The following is a 21,516-nucleotide window of genomic DNA, read 5'->3' as shown; positions in this document are numbered from 1 at the left end:
CAAATAAAGATTATTCTGTACCCTTCTTTCACACTGAACTATTTAGGCAGAGAATCGATGATGAAGGAATACTGTGGAGCAGTAAGTCATCACTGTTCTTTTTAAGGTCTAAATGGTATACCTCAGAGGAGTGGAATTTGGGAGATAGAGTATTGGGGATTTTTCACTTTTGTATTTTTGTATTATTTATTTCAACAAGCATGTATTATATTAACAATGAGGAAAGGCATGAAACTATAAAAGATTCTTAAGTGCTTAGTGCTTTTGTTAGGGACAGGATACCAGTTGACTTTTTATTGAGAAGGTGGTAATTACTAGGTTGGGTGTTTTTTGTTGTTTTTTGTTACTAATCCTTACCAGAAGATATCTTTCCATTGATTTTTAGAGAAAGTGGAAGGTAGAAGGAGAAAGAGAACGTCAGTGTGAGAGAGGCACACTGGTTGTCTTATTGCACATGCCCCGACCAGTGCCAGGATCAAGTCTGCAACCAACTGAAGTACGTGCCCTTGACCGAAATCGAACCTGGGACCCTTTAGTCTAAGGGCCAACACTCTTTACTGAGCCAAATTGGGTAGAGCACTAGGTCAGGTTTAAACTAAGTTACTGTTTTGAAGCTTTCCTGGAGAACATTTCTTCTTACATGTTAAAGTAATGCTTTCTCACCTCTCTCCAACCTATGCCCACCCCACACAGTTTTCTTTAGGACTATTCTTTTGGGACAAAGATGCTTAGTTGAGTGGATATAAGTTCTAATAGAGGACAATACAATTTTACCTCTCAGTGTCTTAATTTATTATAGTTAAAATGAGAACTATAGTCCTAACTGGTTTGGCTCAGTGGATAGTGTCAGCCTGCGGACTGAGGGATCCCAGGTTTGATTCCAATGAGGGCACTTGCCCAGGTTGTGGGCTTGATCCCAGTAAGGGACATGCAAGAGGCAGCTGATCAGTGATTCTCTCTCATCATTGATGTTTCTATCTCTCTCTCCTTGTCCCTTCCTCTCTGAAATTAATAAAAATATATTTAAAAATAAAACGAGAATTATATGTTAAATAGAAAAATAACCTAGTTAAAAAACACATATGTATGTGTGCATCTGAATATATACATATGTATACGTGGGTGTATATATACAGACAGAGATTGATTGATTTTTAAAATAGCAAAGTTAATTCTATGCCTGAAGCTAGAGGAAGACGTGTTACATTACTACTACATTAACATAAAGAAATAGGCTTGGCCAGTGTGTCTCAGTGATTGAGCATTGACCCAGGAACTAAGAGGTTACCAGTCCGGTTCCTGGTCAGGACACATGCCTGAGTTTTCAGGCTCAATCCTCAGTAGGGAACAGCTAATTGATGATGTTCCTCTCTCTTTCTCTCAAAAAAAAAATAAAAAAAAATAAAAAATCAATTAAAAACAAATAGAAATTAGGCATTAAAGTATATGCTGTTATATCTACCAGCAGCTTCTTTCTAACATCCTGTGGAAAGCTGGAAGGAAACTTACATAATGTAACATATATTCATTAATATGCCAGTGTTTGCTGGGCACTTGTATTTTAGCATACATACAGTACATATTCACATTTATTGTAACTGATTTAATTCAAAACTCTTTATAAAAACTTAATCTAACAACTGTAAGGTTTGTACTTTTATTATCTTTGTTTTGTATATAAGGAAGCTGAGACATGAAGAGATTAAGGAACTTGGCCATGCTTACACACCTTACCTATCTGTATATATTTAGTTTTGATAAAAGCAAAATTAGCTGTCAGGCATTATTTTTTATTTATAGAATAAGATTAAAATTAAAGTACTCTCATCTCTAAGGTGATAACGGTATATGATAGAGAAGCAAAATCTAAACTCTTTCTTTACCTCTGATGCAAGCTCTATTTCCTTATATAAATACTTTGGTCTTAGTATGTCTGAATTCTTTGCTGTAAGGGTTACAACAAAAGTGTTTAAAATGACCATCTTAACGATAAAGTCAGGTAATCAATCTGATATGGAATGATTCTAGATCAGACTTCTCTTCTTTTTACCACAGACTTATGTAGCTGAATGTATAGACTAGATTTAGGAACCTAGCCTCTATGCTTACTCTCTTCAGTCATTGTAGGTGAAATATTTGATGTGTATGTGTGTGAGTATATTTATGTATATATTACAATATATATATCTATGTTTGTATGTATGCATAGATAGATGGCTCTGAAATAGTGATATAGGACCAGAGAGATAGGTTGAATTTATGAGAAATTGTATGGCATTTTCCTTTGGAAAAAAATTCTAGATATATACAATTCTAAATGGATTAAATTTCCAAATGTTTATTTTTAAATCATTAGGGGAAAATGTAGGAGGTATTTTCATTAGATTCGTGGAAAAGAAAGGTTATTAGAAAATAGAGATATTGGGCTGCTTTTGTGGTAGCTTATTTAACATGTTCTTTTATGCTAAAAATTAGATTACTATTTAAATAGAATATCAATGTGGAATAAATGATGGAATGGAATGTAGTCAACAAAAATTATACTTACGTTAACTAAATACATTATACAAAATAGTGGACATGAAAATAGATATGTTTCATTTATTAATCATGTTAAAATGAATATTTAAAGGCAAGAATCAGAAGTAATTCTAGAGTGTTAAACAGTGTAAACTTCTTGAAATGTTTTTGCATGCTTTCAAGTGCATTAAAAATCTTACAAAAAGGAATTATTTAAATAGAATATTTTTGTTGAAATAATTTCTAACTTTATCCTAGTATTTCTGTGTGTGTGTTTTTTTAATCAGTTTTCTCTTGTCAGACATAATGTGAAAAGTATTAATAGAAGAAAGACCCTAACTGTTTTGTATAAGTCAGTTTATTAGGTGTAATATGAAAAGTACATTGAAAACCTGGAATGAATTAAAATATTTTCAGACTTTAGGAAGTTTTAAATTAAAAAATATGAGGTGATGACTTACCAGCAGTTGAATCTACTGTTAGAAGATATTAGTGAACAAACTCATTTCTATTACTTTTTGATTGATAACTGGTATAATCCTTTTTAGCACATGCTTTCTAGATATTTTGTTTTGACTCTATCAAGAAAGATAATTAAAATGTGATATAATGAAAAATTTATTTATCATATAAAGGTGGTATCTATAATAATAAAAGCATAATATGTTAATTAGACCAGACAGCCGAACAACCTTCCAGACATCATTCCAGATGTCCTTCTGGACCAAGTCACCGAGGCAGAGGTGGTTAGGGGCAATTAGGCAGGAAGGCAGGCAAGTGGTAAGGGGCAATCAGGCAGGCAGAGTGGTTGGGGTAATTAGGCAAGCAGGAGAGCAGTTAGGAGCCAGTGGTCCCTGATTGTGAGAGGGATAACTGACTGCCGGATTAGGCCTAGTCCCGCAGGGATCCCTATGAAAGATCCAGGATTGGGAGAGGGTGCAGGCCAGACTGAGACATCTCCCTGCACCCTATGCATGAATTTCATGCACCAGGCCTCTAGTAACTGTATAGTAATTTTGACTAATCAGAACTAATATGTCCAAATACATGCCACCTTGGGATGCCACACTATTATAATAACAACATTTATTAGTGACTTTTTGAGTGTATGAGGAGAGAGAAAATGTTTATTAAAAGGGAAAGTGATAAACTGTTGTCATGGGTCAAATTATGTCCTTCATTTATGTTGTTTCCCTAAAATGTTTCTTCATAGAACAGGATGTGATTGACCTTAATTTGAGTAGTGACATCTCCTGTTTTACATATTTATGAAGTTTTGGGTTTACAGTATCTTTTAGGGAGCGGTTTAGTAAGAGTAGTGGTATACTAGCATAATTAAGAAGCAGATGGTTTTCAGATGGGTTATTCTTTAAGGATGGTATGTATGGTCTTTATATTGCCTTTATAATTTCTTTGTCAAAAGTATAAACATTTGTTATGTAACAGTTTAACGGATTATGGTGAAATTACATATCCTTCAGAAAATCTTACCTCTTATAATTGAGGACTAAGTTTTGGTGTCAAATGACAGTTTGATTCCATAAAAGATTAAAAATTTTGAAATGTGTTTGCTATGAAAGGAGTCAGCACACTACTTATTTTTGGATGGTTAAAAATTGAAAGAAGAATAATACTTTGTGACATGTGAAATTCAAATTTTAATGCTCATAAGTAAAGTTTTATTGGAACATAGCTGCTTTTGCATTATAATGATGGAGCTGAGCAGTTGTGACAGTAACCCTGTATGGCATTCTCATCACTTTGTACTGCTTTTAGTTCACTACAAATTTCATTGCTGCTGTTAAAACTTGATAGTGTTTTGAGTGTTGTGTGTATTGCTAGTCTGCAGTATTTATTTTATACCAGTGAATATCCATTATGTCAAAACAAGAAAAGAAATGGACTCTGAATGACATGCTTTTAAGGCATAGGGGAATATTATTTTGTTATTGAATTATATAAGTATAACATTGTCCTTATTATGCAGTGATACTGTAGCTGTGATAGAATACTTTATAAGTTGACATTACTTCATTAAGCATACACCCAGTATTTTCAACTCTCAATTTTCTTAAAGTAACAGTCAACTTAAAAAGGCATATCTCATCATAGCATAAGCTCATAAAAATAAACATAAAAAATGAGGTTGCCATCAAAATAAGTTTCTGAGTGGCTCATTTGTTAGCCAAGCAAGGAAAGCCATTTAGTGAATTAATTAAAATCTGTTTGATTGCAACAAAAAAAAATATGTCCAGAGAAAATAAACTTGTTTTAGACTATTAACTTTTTAAAAAATAGTTTATTAAGAGGGGACGAGATTGAGAGAAAGGAAAACAGCTGTGTGAGAACGCAACATTAGTTGGCTGCTTTCTGTACAGCCCCCACTGGCACGTGTCCTGACTGGTAACTGAACCGGCAACCTCCTGGTCCAGGGGATGACACCCAACTAACTGAGCCACACCGCAAGGCTAGACTATTAACCTTTTAAATCGTTTAATCAAGAATCATTGATTTAAGAGGTCATATTTGAAGTCAATTAAAAAACAAGACAAGTGATAGTGATTTTTCTTGGCTCTTGATGAATTGAAAGATGTTACTGATACTACTCAATTATTGTTTATTCAAAATGTTAATACTAAGTTTGATATGGGGGAAAAAAACACAGCCTCTGTGAATAGTATGTGTAGAACAACTACAGGTGAGAATATTTTCAAGTTGAGAAAACACCAAGTACTATCTGAAATGGAATCTGCCTAAGATGTACATACTACAACGATGGTAAAAATATGTGTGAAACAGAAAAAGGCTTATTTGGACAAATTCACAAAGCTTGTAAAAAGATGTTCAAAGCCTGTGGTTATTCATTGTATTATTTGTTCATCAGCACATACTTTGCAGGAAATACTTGAATTTATCATGTATTGAATCAGTATTGTCAGTGGTGACTTTCATTTGCTCTCATGGATTTAACTAGTATCAACTCCATGAATTTCTTTTACAAGCTGAATATCCTATCTGGCTTAGCAGGTAAAATATTATTGCAATCATTTGAGCTAAGGGCTGAGATTGAAATTTTTCTTAACAAGATGGACTCCAACCACTATTATCAAATATGAATTGGCTTTGGAACTTTTATCTGTAGACTGGAAAATGTTTTGTATGAATTTAGCCTAAAATTATATGGCAGAATAGTGCTTACGTGCAAAATTTAGCTGCAGTAAAGTAATTTTAGTGGCAACTGATGTTTGAATCACAAGTGACATCAAGCTGCTTTATACATTTCTCATGCTGTCAAAGTGAGATCTTCATTCCCACATGAATTTTCATGAATATATTTTTTCAGCCTCTAACTACAGTTCCAGCATCATTTTTCCAGACATTGAAAAATGCAACAAGTTTTCATATTTCAAAATCCCCATTTAATTGTGCACTTGAGGAACTTCTATCTAACTTGCAATTGGAAGTGATTAATCTGCAATGCAATGATATATTGAAAGGCAGATATCAAAAGAATCTAATAGACTTCTGTAACTGCCTTTGAAGTAATGAGTATGCTTAATTAAAATTATGTGCTTGTGGACTGATACCAGTATTTGACAGTACCTATCTGTCAGAAAAGACATTTTCAAAGATAAATACGTAAAATCTGATCAGCATTAACAAAGATGAGTATGTACAATAGGTTTTGATGACAGGAAGCTTTATTAAGTGAAACGTAATCTCCCTCCCCAAATTTCATTCTTTTATTAGCAGATAATTAGCAGACTTACATATTATAAAGTACTAGAGGCCCGATGCATGGAATTTCATGTAAGAGTAGGCCTTCACAGGCACGGCTGCCTAGATCCCTCCGTCACAGCCACAGCGGCTATCTCCATCCCGGGGCTGCAGCCCCAGCTTCTTCCCGGAAGGACATCCGGTCTGATTAGCACATTACGCTTTTATTATTATAGATTATACTCGGCTATTATTATATCTTGCAATTTTTTTCATTAAAAGGCTTTTCTCTTGTTATAATAGCACCTGTGTGGTTTTGCCTATTGCCTGAAAAGATTAAAATACTTACCGTATTTCCGGCGTATAAGACGACCCCCTAATCTTACAGTTAAAACATAGGTTTATGCCTATATTTGCTGTATAAGACTACCCCCCACTTCCGAGACAACACCAGTTCTTTTTTTTTTTTTTTAATGTATTTTATTGATTTTGTACAGAGAGGAAGGGAGAGAGATAGAGAGTTAGAAACATCGATGAGAGAGAGTCATCGATCAGCTGCCTTTTGCACACCCCCTACTGGGGATGTGCCCGCAACCAAGGTACGTGCCCTTGACCAGAATCGAACCCGGGACCCTTCAGTCCCCAAGCCGATGCTCTATCCATTGAGCCAAACCGGTCTCGGCAACACCAGTTCTTTTTTAAACTAAATTTTTAAAGCTTCAAAGGTTATAATAGACTGCCTCTCTGACTCTGGCCAATCTGAGCAGGCTTTTTACTAGAACACAGTGTAGCTTCGGGTACAGAACATGTATAATTTGCATGCATAAAAAGCCTGCTTGGATTGGCTGAGTTAGAGAGGCGGTCCGAGCAGCCTTGCAGTGATTGGTGCGGAAACGAGTTGGAAAATTCGTTTAGGGGCATATCCAGACGTTTTTTGGAATATACTCGGCGTATAAGACGACCCCCCCCCCCCCCCCCCCCCCGATTTTTTCGGTTGATTTTTTTTGTTTCAAAAGTCATCTTATACGCTGGAAAATACGGTATGATCTGGTCCTTTACAGAAAAGTTTGTGCTTCTCTAACATGAATGCACATAGTAATTACATGAGGATGTGGTTAAAATGCAGAGTCTCATTTGATAGGCCTGAGGTGGGACCCACAATTTTGTATTCCTTATAAGCATCTGAGTGATAACAAGATGGGACTACATTTAGAGAAGCAGACTTTAGATATTCAAAGTTAAAGTTTTTGAGACAGGAACACTAATACTTGTTAAGCATCTTTTATGTGCTAGGGGTTATACTAGGGACTCTTGCATATATTGCCTCTTTAAAATCTCATTAAAAACTGTTAGAAGGTTTTAAGGACAAAAGTGAGATTGGAAACCCTAGTAAGAGTTTTCAGTTAGAAACACTGTGCTTTGTTTTTTTCCTTCTTCTTCTTCTTCTTCTTTTTTTTTTTTTTTTTTTTTTTTTTTTGCCTGGGACCTCATGGGGGAGAAGGAAGTCCTAGAGGAAGCTATATATCTAAGATAAAAACGATGGGAAACAAAATACTACATTATGAGCTGATCCAGGTCAAAATAAGGATTGATGAGATGTCCTCAATCTTCTCTACTAAATTTCAGTGGACCATCAATCAATTACCAAGCCAAGGATGGACATAGTATATAGCAATGTAGCACATATATATTTTGCAAACATTGCTTTCCCAATCTCTTGTTTCTGTTTTAATTTTTATAACCATATCTTTTGAACTAGCAGAGTTAAAATTTTTATGAAGTCCAATTTTTCTCTTTCAAAAATTATTTTTAAGAATGTGGTAAAATATACATAATACAAAATTTACCATGTTAACTAATTTTAGATGTATGGTCCGGTTGTACTACCATTACCAACATCTATCTCCAAAACTTCTGCCTTTCCCAACTGAAACTATCCATTAAACCCTAGCTTTCCATTCCACCATGCCCCTCAGTCTCTGTCAGCCATCATTGTACATTTAGTCTCTGTGAATTGGAGTACTCTAGGAACCTTATATTCATATAAGTGGAATCAGACAGTACTTATTTGTCTGGCTTATTTCACTTAGACTACTATCTTCAAAGTTATCTGTGTTGCAGCCTGTTTCAAAATTTCCTTCATTTTTAAACACTGGCTAATATTCCATTTTGTGTATATACCACATTTTATCTATATTTATCCATTGTGGACAATTAAGTTGCTTTCACCTTTTTGGCTATTGTGAATAATGCTGTTATCAACATGAGATGTACAAATATCTATTCTAGTCCTTGCTTTCACTTCTAGATTTATACTCATAAGTGGACTTTGAGTATAAAAAGTCATATGGTAATTCTATGTTTTATTTTTTGAGGAGCTGCCATACAATTTTTCATGTTTACATTCCAGCAGTGTACAAGGGTTTACATTCCAGCAGTGTACAAGGGTGCAAATTTCCCCACATCCTAGCTAACACCCATCCTAATGGTTGTTAAGTGGTATCTTATTGTAGTATTGATATGCATTGCCCTAATGATTAATGATATTGAGCCTCCTTTTATGTGTTCATTGGTCAGTTGCATATCTTTTTGGAAAAATGTCTGTGTTAGTTGGTCCTTTGCCAACCTACACAGACATTTTTATTTTTCTTATTGAGTTGTAGGATTTCTTTATACATTCTGGATATCAATCCTTTATAATTGGTTTTATTTTTCTTATTGAGTTGTAGGATTTCTTTATACATTCTGGATATCAATCCTTTATAATTGGTTTGCAGATATTTTCACCCATCTTTTGGGCTTTTTTGCTTTCTTGGTGTTGGATGCACAGAAGTTTCTAATTTTTATGAAGTCCAACTTACCTATTTTTTCTTTTATTGCCTGTTGGAGTGATGGTCAATTTGCATATTACATCTATATGGTCAATTTGCATGGTTAATCCTCACCTGAATGAAAATTATTTAAATTTCCATTAATTTTTAGACAGAGTAGAAGGGAGAGGGAGAGACACACAGGGAGAAACATGTGAAAGAGACACATTGATTGGTTGCCTCCTACACACACCCAGCCAAGGCTGGGAATCCAGTCTGCAACCAAGGTATATGCCCTTGATCGGAATCGAACCTGGGACCCTTCAGTCCTCTGGTCAGTGCTCTATCCACTGAGCCAAACCAGGCAAAGCTTGAGTTAATTTTTATATATGGTGTTAAGGGTCCAACTTAATATTTTTGTAAGTGGATATCCAGTTTTCCCAATAAAATTTGTTGACTGTTCTTTTCCCATTGAATGGTCTTTACACACTTGTTGAAAGTCATTTAATCATATATTTGAGGGTTTATTTCTGGGCTCTCTATTTTATTCCATTGGCTTATATGTCTTTCTTCATACCAGCAACGTGTATATATATATATATATATATATATATATATATATATATATACACACACACACACACACACACACACATACATACATACATACTTGTTATTATTTTTGACCTGACAGAATCACCAAAGACTATTTATTGTATAGTAGAATTTTGTTTTGTTTTTATTTGTTTTTTAATGAATGATGGTAATAAAATAGGAAAAATACATGGGGAAAAATCCTTAACCTCATACCATATACAAATGTTAATTTAGGATGAATTGTGGACCTCAACAGAAAAACAAAACTTACAATAAAGATGCTATTTTTTTACTTTGGGTCATGCAAAATTTTCTTAGAATAGAAAAATAATAATCAAAATAAAATATTAGATAATCTTTATTTCACCAAAATAATACACTTCTTGTCAAAACAGCATAAAGAAAATGGAAAAATATTAGAGACTTAGAGAAATTGTTTTTCTATCTACTTATCTATTAATAATCTGACAATGACTTATAACTAGAATACATAAGTAATTCCCGCATATAAATAACAATCTAATAAAAAATTGGGCAGAGGACTTGACAATATTCTTAATATCAACAATAAAGATATATACAAATTGCCAATAAGATCATGAAAAGGTACTAATGTCATTAGTAATCAGGGAAATGCAAATCTGAGTAGCACTTCACACTGCTAAAATAAAGATTTTAAAAAGTCAACATCAAATATTGGTAATCACATAGGAGTGTAAAATAGTATAACCACTTTGGAGACTTTTAGCAGTTCCTTATATAGTTCATATACAGCATCCTACTCATTGGTATTAAAATGAAACATTTGTTTACAAAAGTAATTGTGTAAGAATATTTATAGTGACTATATTACTGTAATTATTTTTTAAATGTAATTTAATGTTTTCAAAATAATCCTGTGGCAGGGTAGAATTGATATCAAAATCTCTATGAGTTGAGGTTAGTCTGTCTTACTACTGCTTTATTTCCAGTGCCAACTTCAAGACTTGACTAACTTGTCATATTATAGGTGTTTTATTTGAGAATCATCAGTTTGAAATACGAGGGGATATGAAGAGAGCAGACTGCCCTGAATTGGCCCTTGAGAATATTCATAGCTAACAGAGACCAAGCAGAGAAGCAGAAAAGATTTGATTGAATTCTGAAAACTAGAATTGTATATTTTAAAAACCAAGGATTGAGAGGTGTTTTTTTTTTTGTTTGTTTGTTTGTTTGTTTGTTTTTGTTTTTTTTATCATCCTCCCTTCCCCTGCCCCCCCCCCCACCAAAAAAAAGAATAGTACACAATTTCTGATATAACAGCAGGATAAGAAAAAAATGGAAGCATTGCCGGTATGTGAAAGTACTTTGTCAGAAGTATACTTAGAAATCAGATTCCAGAGACCTAAAGTGGTTATGGTTATAAATCACCAACTTACGAAAAGAATTATATTAATAGTATGGAATTCAAAAGAAAGTAGTTTTTTGTGTGTTTTTATTTAATATATATATTAAATAAGGGAAGGGAGGAGGGAAAGAAAGAATTATCAGTGATGAGAATCATCTATCAGCTGCCTCTTGCACACCCCCTACTGGAGATTGAGCCCACAACCCAAGCATGTGCCCTGCCCGGAATTGAATGGTGACCTCCTGTTCATAGGTCAGCGCTCGACCACTGAGCCACATTGGCAGGGCAAGCGTTTCGTGTTTTTTTTGTGTGTGTTTTTTAAGACATATAAATGAAGGCCTAAAGAGGCAAAGAGGGAAAAGATGCACGAGTTGGGATTCAGACACATGCAAGATCCCTTGGATATAAAGAAGGAATGGAATCAAAAGCAAAAATTGAAGGCTTGAACCTTTTTAAGTCAGTTACCCATTTGAGATGGAAAAAGAAGTGTACAGGGAAGATATTCAGATATAGGGAAGCAAATAAATGTGGGAGCATGGTCATTGTCCATCTAGTTACCTGCCCAAATGAAGAAGAAAGGAATGAAGGGAACTTTAAATGAGGTTTATAGGAATAATTATTAATATTTAGTAGAGGATTGTCAGGGTATGTGGAAGGACCATAGATAGTATCATTTGAAAATGTTCCACATGTGATTCTGGATTCGGGTAATAATACCCTTCTTGCTCCCTTTGAGAACCACTCATTTATGTCAGCAGAGAATTAGCAAGTATGGATAAAAGAATTTTTAAGAGTTTAATTGAACTTTAGGTAAAATTTGTGATGCCTTGGTGTGCTTAGTAGCAATTATATGAGCGTGTTAATTTCTCTCCTTCATCTCTTGTTTAATAACAGATGTTATCGTACTGATCTGTTTATGTGTGTTTTTCATCTACCTGATAGAAAACATTCAAAACTATCAACTATACAAAAGTTTCATGAAATCAATTTAATAGCTCACAGCCAGTTTTTTTTTCTTTCTTTTAATAGACTGGAATAGACTAGAAAATATTGATGTACACTGTAGTAAGAAGTATTTGTGGAATTTTTTATATGTATGTATGTATCTGTATACTGGGTTAGGTGGAAAATATATTTCGTAATGTGGATTTCAATTAGAAGTGTTCGAAATCCACTGTAGGTTGTTTTGATAAATGACAGTGGACATTATAAGGTCTCTTTCATCTCTTTGTAGAATTCATTAAGTTCAGTGACATATCAACTAAACACATGTATTTTGTGTTTATGCTTAAACATATATGTATATATTGTGTGTGTATTTTATTTTCTTATTAGGTGCAATGGATGAGCTCCATAGTCTGGATCCAAGAAGGCAAGAATTATTGGAAGCTAGATTTACAGGAGTTGCAACTGGGAGCACTGGGAGCACTGGGAGTTGCAGTGTTGGAGCTAAAGTGAGTGAAATTATAATCTGCATTTGACAATCTTTCCTTGTATTAAGTGGTCTAAAATATATTTTATGCTTACCAGAAAAATATCCTATATAATAAAAGGCTAATATGCAAATTATCCCCTTCGGAATTTGATAGACCAGGAGGTCAACCTCTCACTATGACGAGCACTGACCATCAGCGGGCAACACAGAATGAAGAAAGGTCCCACTGGCAGCCAGCAGCAGAGGGAAGGAAGACCTTGATTGGTCCTGATTGCTGGCCAGGCCTAAGGACCCTACCCATGCATGAATATGGGCCTCTAGTTCCTTACTATAATTTTTATAATGTATAGAAAAAAATTCAGTGTTTATGAACAGATTTATAATATAGCATAACATATTCCAGGGGCATTATGGTATAACTAGAGGTTGGTCCAGTGCATGAAATTTGTGCACAGAGGAAGGGGATGTCTCTCAGCACAGCCTTCACCCTCTCCAATCTGGGATCCCTAGAAGGATGTCCAACTGTCCATTTAGGCCCCATCCCAGTGGATTGCTGGCTCCCAACTGCTTGGCTGCCTGCCTGCCTGATTGTCCCTAACCACTCCCCTGCCAGCCTGATCACCCTCTAATCACTCCCCTGCCAACCTGATCGATGCCTAACTGCTCCTCTGCCGGCCCGATTACTGCCCTGCCATGCCAGCTTGGTCACTCCTAACTACCCTCCTGTGCAGGCCTGGTTGCCCCCAACTGCCCTTCCCTGCTGGCCTGTTCACCCACAACTTCCCTCCCCTGCTGGTCATCTTTTGGAGGCCATCTTGTGTCCACATGGGGGCTACCAACTTTGACCAGATGGGGGCGGCCATTTTGTGTGTTGGAGTGATGGTCAATTTGCATATTACCTTTTTATTATATAGGATTAGAGACCCAGTGCACAAAATTTGTGCACGACGGGCAGGGGTTGTCAATCAGCTCAGTCTGCACCCTCTCCAATCTGGGACCCCGTCCAACTGTCTGTTTAGGCCCAGTCGGACATCCCTCTCACAATCTAGGATGGCTGGCTCCCAACCGCTCACATGCTTGCCTGTCTGGTACCCCCTAACTGCTTCTGCCTGCCAACCTGATTATCCCTAACCACTCCCCTGCCAATCTGATTGATTCCTAACTGCTCCCCTTCCAGTCTGTTTGCCCCCAACTGCCCTCCCCCTGCATGCCTGGTCACCCTGGTGCATGGGTGGGGGCCAGCTGGTTTGCCCTGAAGGGTGTCCCGATTAAGGGTGGGGGTTCCTTTGGGGCATGGTGCAGCCTGGGCAAGGGGACTGTAGTGGTTTGCAGGCTCTAGTGTCTGAAATTTATCTTCTACAATTGAAACTTTGTAGCCTGGAGCGGAGCCAAGCCTCCTGCTCACTCTGTGGCTGCAGCCATTTCTCTTGGAATTTATTTACCTTCTATCATTGAAACTTCGTAGCCTTAATCAGAGGCCAAGGCAGGCCAGGGCTGCGGAAAGCCATTTCCTCCACTGCCTCCTCGCCTCCTCTCCAGCTCCGCCGCTGCCGCCATTTCTGTTGGGATTCTATCATTGAAACTTTGTAACCGTAAGCGGAGCCCTGGCCTGCCAGGGTGTGTGGAAAGCTTGGCTTCCTCCATTGCCTGGGAAATCCAAGCTTCCCTCCTGCTCTCTGTGGCCGCAGCCATCCTGGTTGGGGTTAATTTGCATACTGCTCCTGATTGGCTGGTGGGCATGGCTTGTGGGTGTAGTGAAGGTATGGTCAATTTCATATTACTCTTTTATTAGATAGGATTATTATATAAGATATAGCATAGTAGGCTTAGGGGTAAAAAGGAGTGTCTTTCTCCCATTACATAATTTTTACCTTTCTTGCCCTCTGTTTCTCTCTTGTCCCTATTATACATATTCCTATCTGTACATTAGTCCACTGCTTCTGACTACTGCAAAAAACTCAATAGTGTATCTGTTTGCTTTTCACTGATAGACATCAGGTTGTTGTCTTCAACTCCCCACTGCCTCACACTGCAGTGAATTTCTTGTACTTGTTCTCTTTTGGAGCTTTGTGGGTAATTATTTAGGATATATTCCCAAGAGCAGAACTGCTAGGACATAAGTTATGTGTAGACTTAGGTGGAGTAAATAGTACAAGACTGCTATTAAGAACATTGTACAAAAGCAGTCTGCACTTTCAGCAGAGTGGAGTGCATGAGCGTTTTGATAAACCCACATCTCATATTCACCAGCATCATCCAGGTTCATAGTTCTTGGTTGAATTATAGGTACGAAATAATGTCATTGTTTTCCTCATATCACCAGTTACTTTGAGCATTTTATTCTATTCAAAATAAATTTTATTTTTATTCTTTGGATGATCTCTAAAAAAGAATGAAAGTTTTAAAATAGCAATCTTTACAAATAGTTAGAACTGTTTGATGAAGAAGCTCAAAAACTAAAGTTGGGTCCAGTGGATCCTGATGGTATTCTAAAAGTTAAATACTTCTTCCCCAACCCTGCTCCCCAAAGATATTCTACCGTTTCTTCTATTACTTATATAGTGTTACTGAAATATTTGCTCTTTAGTCCATTCAGGCCTCACCTTTTATATAATATTGATAGGGATCCAGTTTTATTTTTTTCCATGTAGTGAACCAGTTTTATCAGTAACTAGAGGCCCAGTGCACCACATTTGTACATGGATGCGATCCCTAGGCCTGGCCCGCAATTGAAGCGCGAGTGTCTGGTGTGGAAGGGCAGAGAGCACTGCCCTTCGCTGCTGCCACTGGTCACCGTCTGCAGGGCAGTTGGCAGAGTGATCAGGCCCCTGCTCACACCCACCTTGGTCTGGCGCTGCCCACTCACCTGGTCTACCATCCTGCCACAGTCCTGTTCTTGTTGGGACCCATCCGGGCCTGCAGCACCTTCACTGCTGCCCACTGCCAGCACCGCTTCGCTGACGCCTACCATGTTCCGTGCCGCTCCCTGGTGGTCAGTGCACATCATAGCAAGCAGTTGAACTCCTGGTCAAACAATTTGCATATTAGGCTTTTATTATATCTTAAATGCTTCTTAAATCATTTGTATTTTTCCGCTGATTTGTGATGCCAACTTTATTATATATTAAGTTGCCATGTATAGATACCAACCTGTCTCTGAAATTTTTCTAATGTTCCAGTGGTCTGTTTTCTAGTACTAATATCACATTACACACACACACACACACACACACACACACACACAAACAATCTTTTGTAAAGTTCATTTAGTTTATGGATCTTCATTTCTTCATAAAATTGAGCATCTCTTCCTTTGCTTGTTAGCATTTGGGGATTCTTTTTCTATGATAGCTTCTTTGTATCTTTTTTCTTAAACTATTTAAATGGAATTTTTATCATGGATGCATTGAATTTACAGATTAATTTGGGGAGTATTGAATTTTTATAAGTTTAGCTTGTCCCATTCAAGTACATGAAATGTGTCCACATTTATTGTTTCTTCGGGGCGGCCATCTTGTGCCTTGGAGTGATGATCAACTTGCATATTACTCTTTTATTTGATAGGATAGTCACCATGCCTGTACATTATATCCCCATAACTGGAAGTTTATATCCTTTGACCCCTTTTCCATCCCCCACCTCCTAACTCTGGCAGTCATCAATTTATTCTCTGTATCTATAAGTTCAGTTTTGGTTTTGGATTCTACATGTAAGTGAACTCATGCAGTCTTTTTGTCTTTCTCTATCTGATGTATTTCACTGAGCATAATGCTCTCAAGGTATATTCATGTCACAGAGAAGATTTTTTTCTTTTCAATGTCTGAATAACATTCCATTGTGTGTGTGTGTGTGTGTGTGTGTGTATATATATATATATATACACACACACACACACATACATACATATATATCCCACATCATATTTTCTCTACCCATTCATGGGTATAGATTGCTTTCATGTCTTGGTTATTGTAAATAATGAATACAGGGATGCGCATATCTTTTCAAGTTAGTGCTTTTGTTTTCTTTGGATAAATACCCAGAAGTGGAATTGCTGGGTCATGTGGTAGTCCTAGTTTTAATATTTTTAGGAACCTCCTTACTGATTTTCCTAATAGCTGCCCTAATTTACAATCCCACTAACAGTGCACAAAGGTTTCCTTTTCTCTAATCCTTGTCAGTATTTGTTATTCCTTGTTTTTTTGTGTGTTGGGGTTTTTTTTGTTTGTGTTGTGTGTTTTTTGGGGTTTTTGTTTGTGTGTGTGTGTACTGAGTGGCCAGATTATTATGATCTCTGGATACATAATAATCTGGTCACTCAGTATATATCTTATATAATAAAAGGCTAATATGCAAATTGTCCCCTCAACCAGGAGTTCGACCAGTAGGCAGGCCGGCCAACCGCCCATGTCCCTCCCCCTGGCCAGGCTGGCCAGACCCCACCCATGCAGAATTCATGCACTGGGCCTCTAAAATACACACACACACACACACACAGTGGCCAGATTATTATGCATTCAGAGATCATAATAATCTGGCCACTCAGTGTATATATAACAGTATATATAACTCTGAAAGGTATAAGGCGATGGTATCTCATTGTATAATACTAAGATTTTTTTCTGTATCTTTGGTTTTCAGTAGTTTGCCTGTAATGTTACCTGGGTATGGAACTTTATTTTACATAAACCCTAGAGGTAACCACACACACAAAAAAAAATCTAGAACTGAGATACACGACAAAAAAGGGGGAAACAAAGGAAAAAAATCATAGAATACCACCAAACTAAAATAACAGTTGGAAACACAAGGGAAAAGGAACAATGAAAACACAGAGCTATAAGAAACAAATAGAAAAATGGCTATAGGAAATCCTCATACATCAATAATCACCCTACATGTAAATGGGCTGAACTCACCAATAAAAAGTAGAGTAGTGATTAGATGAAAAACAAAACCCAGTCTGACAGGTATAGCTCAGTGGTTGAGTGTTGACCAGAAATCTTACTACAGGAGGAGGTCACAGTTCAATTCCCAATCAGGGTATATGATCTCTCTCATCATTGAATAAAATTTTTTAAAAAGTTAAGAGGTAGAATTTGATACTTTATAATAATATAATAATAATAATAATAATAATACATTAAGAAGATGTAACACTTATCAGCATTAAAATATATAAAGCAACTACACAGAACTAAAGGGAGAAACTGAGAGAGACACAATTATAGTGGGGGACCTAAATACCCCATTGACAAATATAGCTAGATCATTCAAACCGAAAATCAGTAAGGCCTTAAAGGACACATTTTAGACCAAAAGGATATAATCAGCATTTACAGAGCCGTTCATCCCAGAGATCAGATTATATATTATTCTCTATTGCACATGTTCCCTTCTAAGGATAGACCATACGTTGGGACACAGAACTAGCCTCAACAAATTTAAGAAAAGTGATATACTATATATTCTCCAAACTCAATTTTTTGAAATTGGAAGTTATCTGCAAAAAATAAAGCAGGAAAAACAGGCTCATTATTCGATGGGGTCAAAGAAGTTTTAAAAATGTCAAAAGATACAAAGAGAAAAATGAGAATGACAGTATGATATTAAAACTTTTGGGATGCAGCAAAAGTGATAATAAGATAGAAATTCATATCATTACAGGCCTATCTCAAGAAACAAGAAAAATCTCAAATAGACAACCTAATGATTCACCTAAAAGAACTAGAAGAACAAATGAGGCCCCAGTCAATAGAAGGAAGGAATTATTAAAATTAGAGCAGAATTAAACAAAATAGTGTCCCCCCCCAAAGATTGTATGCACACTTTTCAAAAAAATGGTTTGTTAATCCTCATCCAGGATATTTTTTCCATAGGTTTTCAGAGAGATTGGAAGGGGCGAGGGGTGAGAGAGAGAGAAACGTCAATGTGAGAGAGACACATTGATCAGTTGCTCCTACACACACCCCAATGGGGCTGAGATAGAAACTGCAACCAGGTATATGCCCTTGACCCTTCAGTGCTTGGCTGACCCTCTAACCACTGCATCATACCAGCCAGGGCTACCCCCTTTATTTGATAGCTCAATTGATGTTTTTTTCTTTTCAAGATAAACCCATTGGAATTAATTATTCAAAGTGTGTATACCTTTTTAGGGGGAGGATCCTATAGTAGAAAACAAAAATATAATAGAAAAATTAATACAACAAGGTTGGTTCTTTGAGAAGATTAATAAGTATGATTTTCTTTGTATTTATTCTGCTTGGAGTTATCTGTGACCTTTTTGAATCTTTAAATTTATATCTTCCACCAAATTTTGGGACTTTCTGGCTATTCCTCAAATACTTTTTCTGCGCCTTTTTCTTTACTTCTGTGATCCCAAATACATGTATAGTTTCCAGCAACTACTTTTCAATAATTTTTCTCTCTTCCTTTGGTTTTCAGTACTTTCTTCTCCATTCTGATGTCAAGCCTATCCAGTGATTTTTTTTTTTTTTTTAATTTTAGAGAATATATTTGAGTATGGGTCACATTTTCTTGTTTCTTCGTAAGTTTAGAAATTTTGTTTATATCATGCACACTGTGAATGATACATTAGAGTGACTTTGGGATTTGGTTTAGTGTTCTGTTGAGCATTAAATTTTTTTGGTGATAATATTTGTATTAGGAAAGAATTAACTTGGCTCGACTGAAATCTAAGCTATGTCTCCCTATAGGGGATGGCAGCTAACATCTTTGTTCAGTTGTTTTAGCCTTATCTGGACTGCTTAGAGTCTGTTCCACTCTTACATAGATGAGTGACCAGCTAGAGACATGGATAGAAATAATATGCAGAATTTGCTACTCTGTCTTTGGTGCTTTATTTTCTAGCTGCTATAGTAGTTTAACCCTGGTTTTTGAAGCCAGTAGGATTTCCTGTGATGATCCAAGTTTCAGCTGCTCTGCAGCTCACACTAGGGGCCTTGAAGCAAAAACTGTAAGTGCAGGAAACCCACCTTCTATTCCCTTCTTCCAAATGTCTCCCACCCAGATTCTGTCTACTCTTGGTTGCTCACGTGCTTTCAGGTAGTTGTGTTTTATATTTTTTTCCAGAATTTATGATTATCCAAGAGAACATTGGTCTGATAAGAGGTATTCTGTTCCTCCCTGTGGCAGAATCTGTATTTTAAAAAATATGTTTTAAAAGGTAAAAATATCTCATGAATTTATATTGATTCTTCCAATTCAAATCAGAACTACAAGGTTTTTATTTATATCGCATCATTTTACTTGTATATCAAGAATTGTATGCCAAAACCGGTTTGGCTCAGTGGATAGAGCGTCGGCCTGCGGACTGAAAGGTCCCAGGTTCGATTCCGGTCAAGGGCATGTACCTTGGTTGCGGGCACGTACCCGGTAGGGGGTGTGCAAGAGGCAGCTGATCGATGATTCTTTCTCATCGATGTTTCTAACTCTCTATTCCTCTGTTTCTCTCTGTAAAAAATCAATTATATATAAATATATATATATTTTTTTTAATTGTAGTATTAAAAAAAAAAAAAAAGAATTGTAGTTCTTGCCCTGACTGGTTTGGCTCAGTGGATAGAGTGTCAGCCTGATGACTGAAGGGTTCCAGGTTCAGTTCTGGTCAAGGGCATGCACCTTGTTTGCGGGTACATCCCGGCGGGGGGGGGGGGGGGGGGGCGGGGGGGCGCGTGTACAGGAAGCAGCTGATCGATGTTTCTCTCCCAATGATGTTTCTAACTCTCTATCCCTCTCCCTTCCTCTCTGTAAAAAAAAAAAAACAAAAACATTTTTTAAAAAAGGAATTGTAGTTTTCAAGGATGTAAACCATATGATAGAATATCACATAACTATTTACTTTTTCCCTATACACACAGCAATTTCAAAGCATCTATACTTGTATTATCACAGTGGCCAAAGTGGTTACTGGAAACAATTCAAAGTTTTTTCACTTGTGCTTCTCATAAAATTCCATCCTCCAATTTTTAAATATTGTACAATTAATAACTTTGCATGCATTAGCTATTAAATTTTATAGTTTTGTCCGTGTATTTTTTATTTAACCTTTATCAGTAAGTAATAATATTGATTGTATCAGTTTTTATGGTGAATCTTCATTTTGGTGGTGTGAAGTTGTCTCTGGATTCTTTTGGAACGCTCTGATTTCTGGCATTTTGATAAGTATGCCTTTTATATATTAAAAATCAATTTTACTGGATATAGAACACCTTATTCACATTTACTTGGATATCTTAATGTATTACTTCATTTTCTTCTGGCATAAAGTGCTGCCTTTGAAAAATCAAACATTCTGAGGTGCATATTGTGTTCTTTCAGGCGGTAGTTTCAATTTTTCAAGGAGGATTTCCCGAACTACAGTTTCTACTATTTGTTTTCTTCTCGTGGTGCTCTTTAAAGCCTTCTATTACCTGAATGTTAGTATTCTGCGCCTTTTTGGTTTAGTGTTCTGTTGAGTATTAAATAGAACACTAAACCAAAGCAATTGCTGCTTTCTCATTCTTTTTATCTCTTCATTTCTTTTGATTTCAGAAGTGTTCCTTCTTTTTACCTCCTAGTTCTCTTAAATCATTATCTGTTGTATTTATTTTCTCTTGGTTTCATTTAGACTTAATCTTCATTATTGAACCCATTTTTTCCCAATTTCTGATGCTTCCTAAGTTCTGTTACCTTATTTCCGAGTTTTTTTGAAATCTGATTTATGTTGTTCTTTCATGTCTTGAGTCATTTTAGTAATGTCTTTTAGCTCATTTCGAAATATTAGGTTACAGTTTTCGCCTATTTTGTGAAATGTGTATGTTTCTGGTACACTTTTATTATCAGGACAGTAGTCTATATCTTACTGTCTTTTTTCTTATATAATTATGGGCTGACCTACATCATTTTCTGATGCTTACCTTTTTTTGTTTGTTTGTTTAGAATGGCTTTTCTTATAGAGCTCCCTCTGCTGTTGTGTTTGGGTACTCTTCAAAAGTAATTTCTGAGATTTGTAGGCGTTGCCTTCTTCTCCACTTGTTATGTTTATA

General features: G+C 36.2%; 1 protein-coding gene across 1 annotated transcript in view; it reads left to right on the top strand.

Moving 5' to 3' along the window:
- Positions 1–21,516, top strand: part of TLK1 (tousled like kinase 1) — a 139,462-nt gene that overhangs the window by 34,159 nt on the left and 83,787 nt on the right. Inside the window, exon 2 of the mRNA XM_084892299.1 lies at positions 12,367–12,485. Coding sequence (XP_084748425.1) covers positions 12,367–12,485 — 119 coding nt within the window. The remainder of the gene's footprint in view (positions 1–12,366; positions 12,486–21,516) is intronic.

This window comes from Pipistrellus hanaki (assembly GCF_964339955.1).
Source record: "Pipistrellus hanaki genome assembly, chromosome: 8".
NCBI lineage: Eukaryota > Metazoa > Chordata > Mammalia > Chiroptera > Vespertilionidae > Pipistrellus > Pipistrellus hanaki.
The sequence above is the reverse complement of the archived record's forward strand: the minus strand, read 5'-3'. Positions and strand labels throughout refer to the sequence as shown.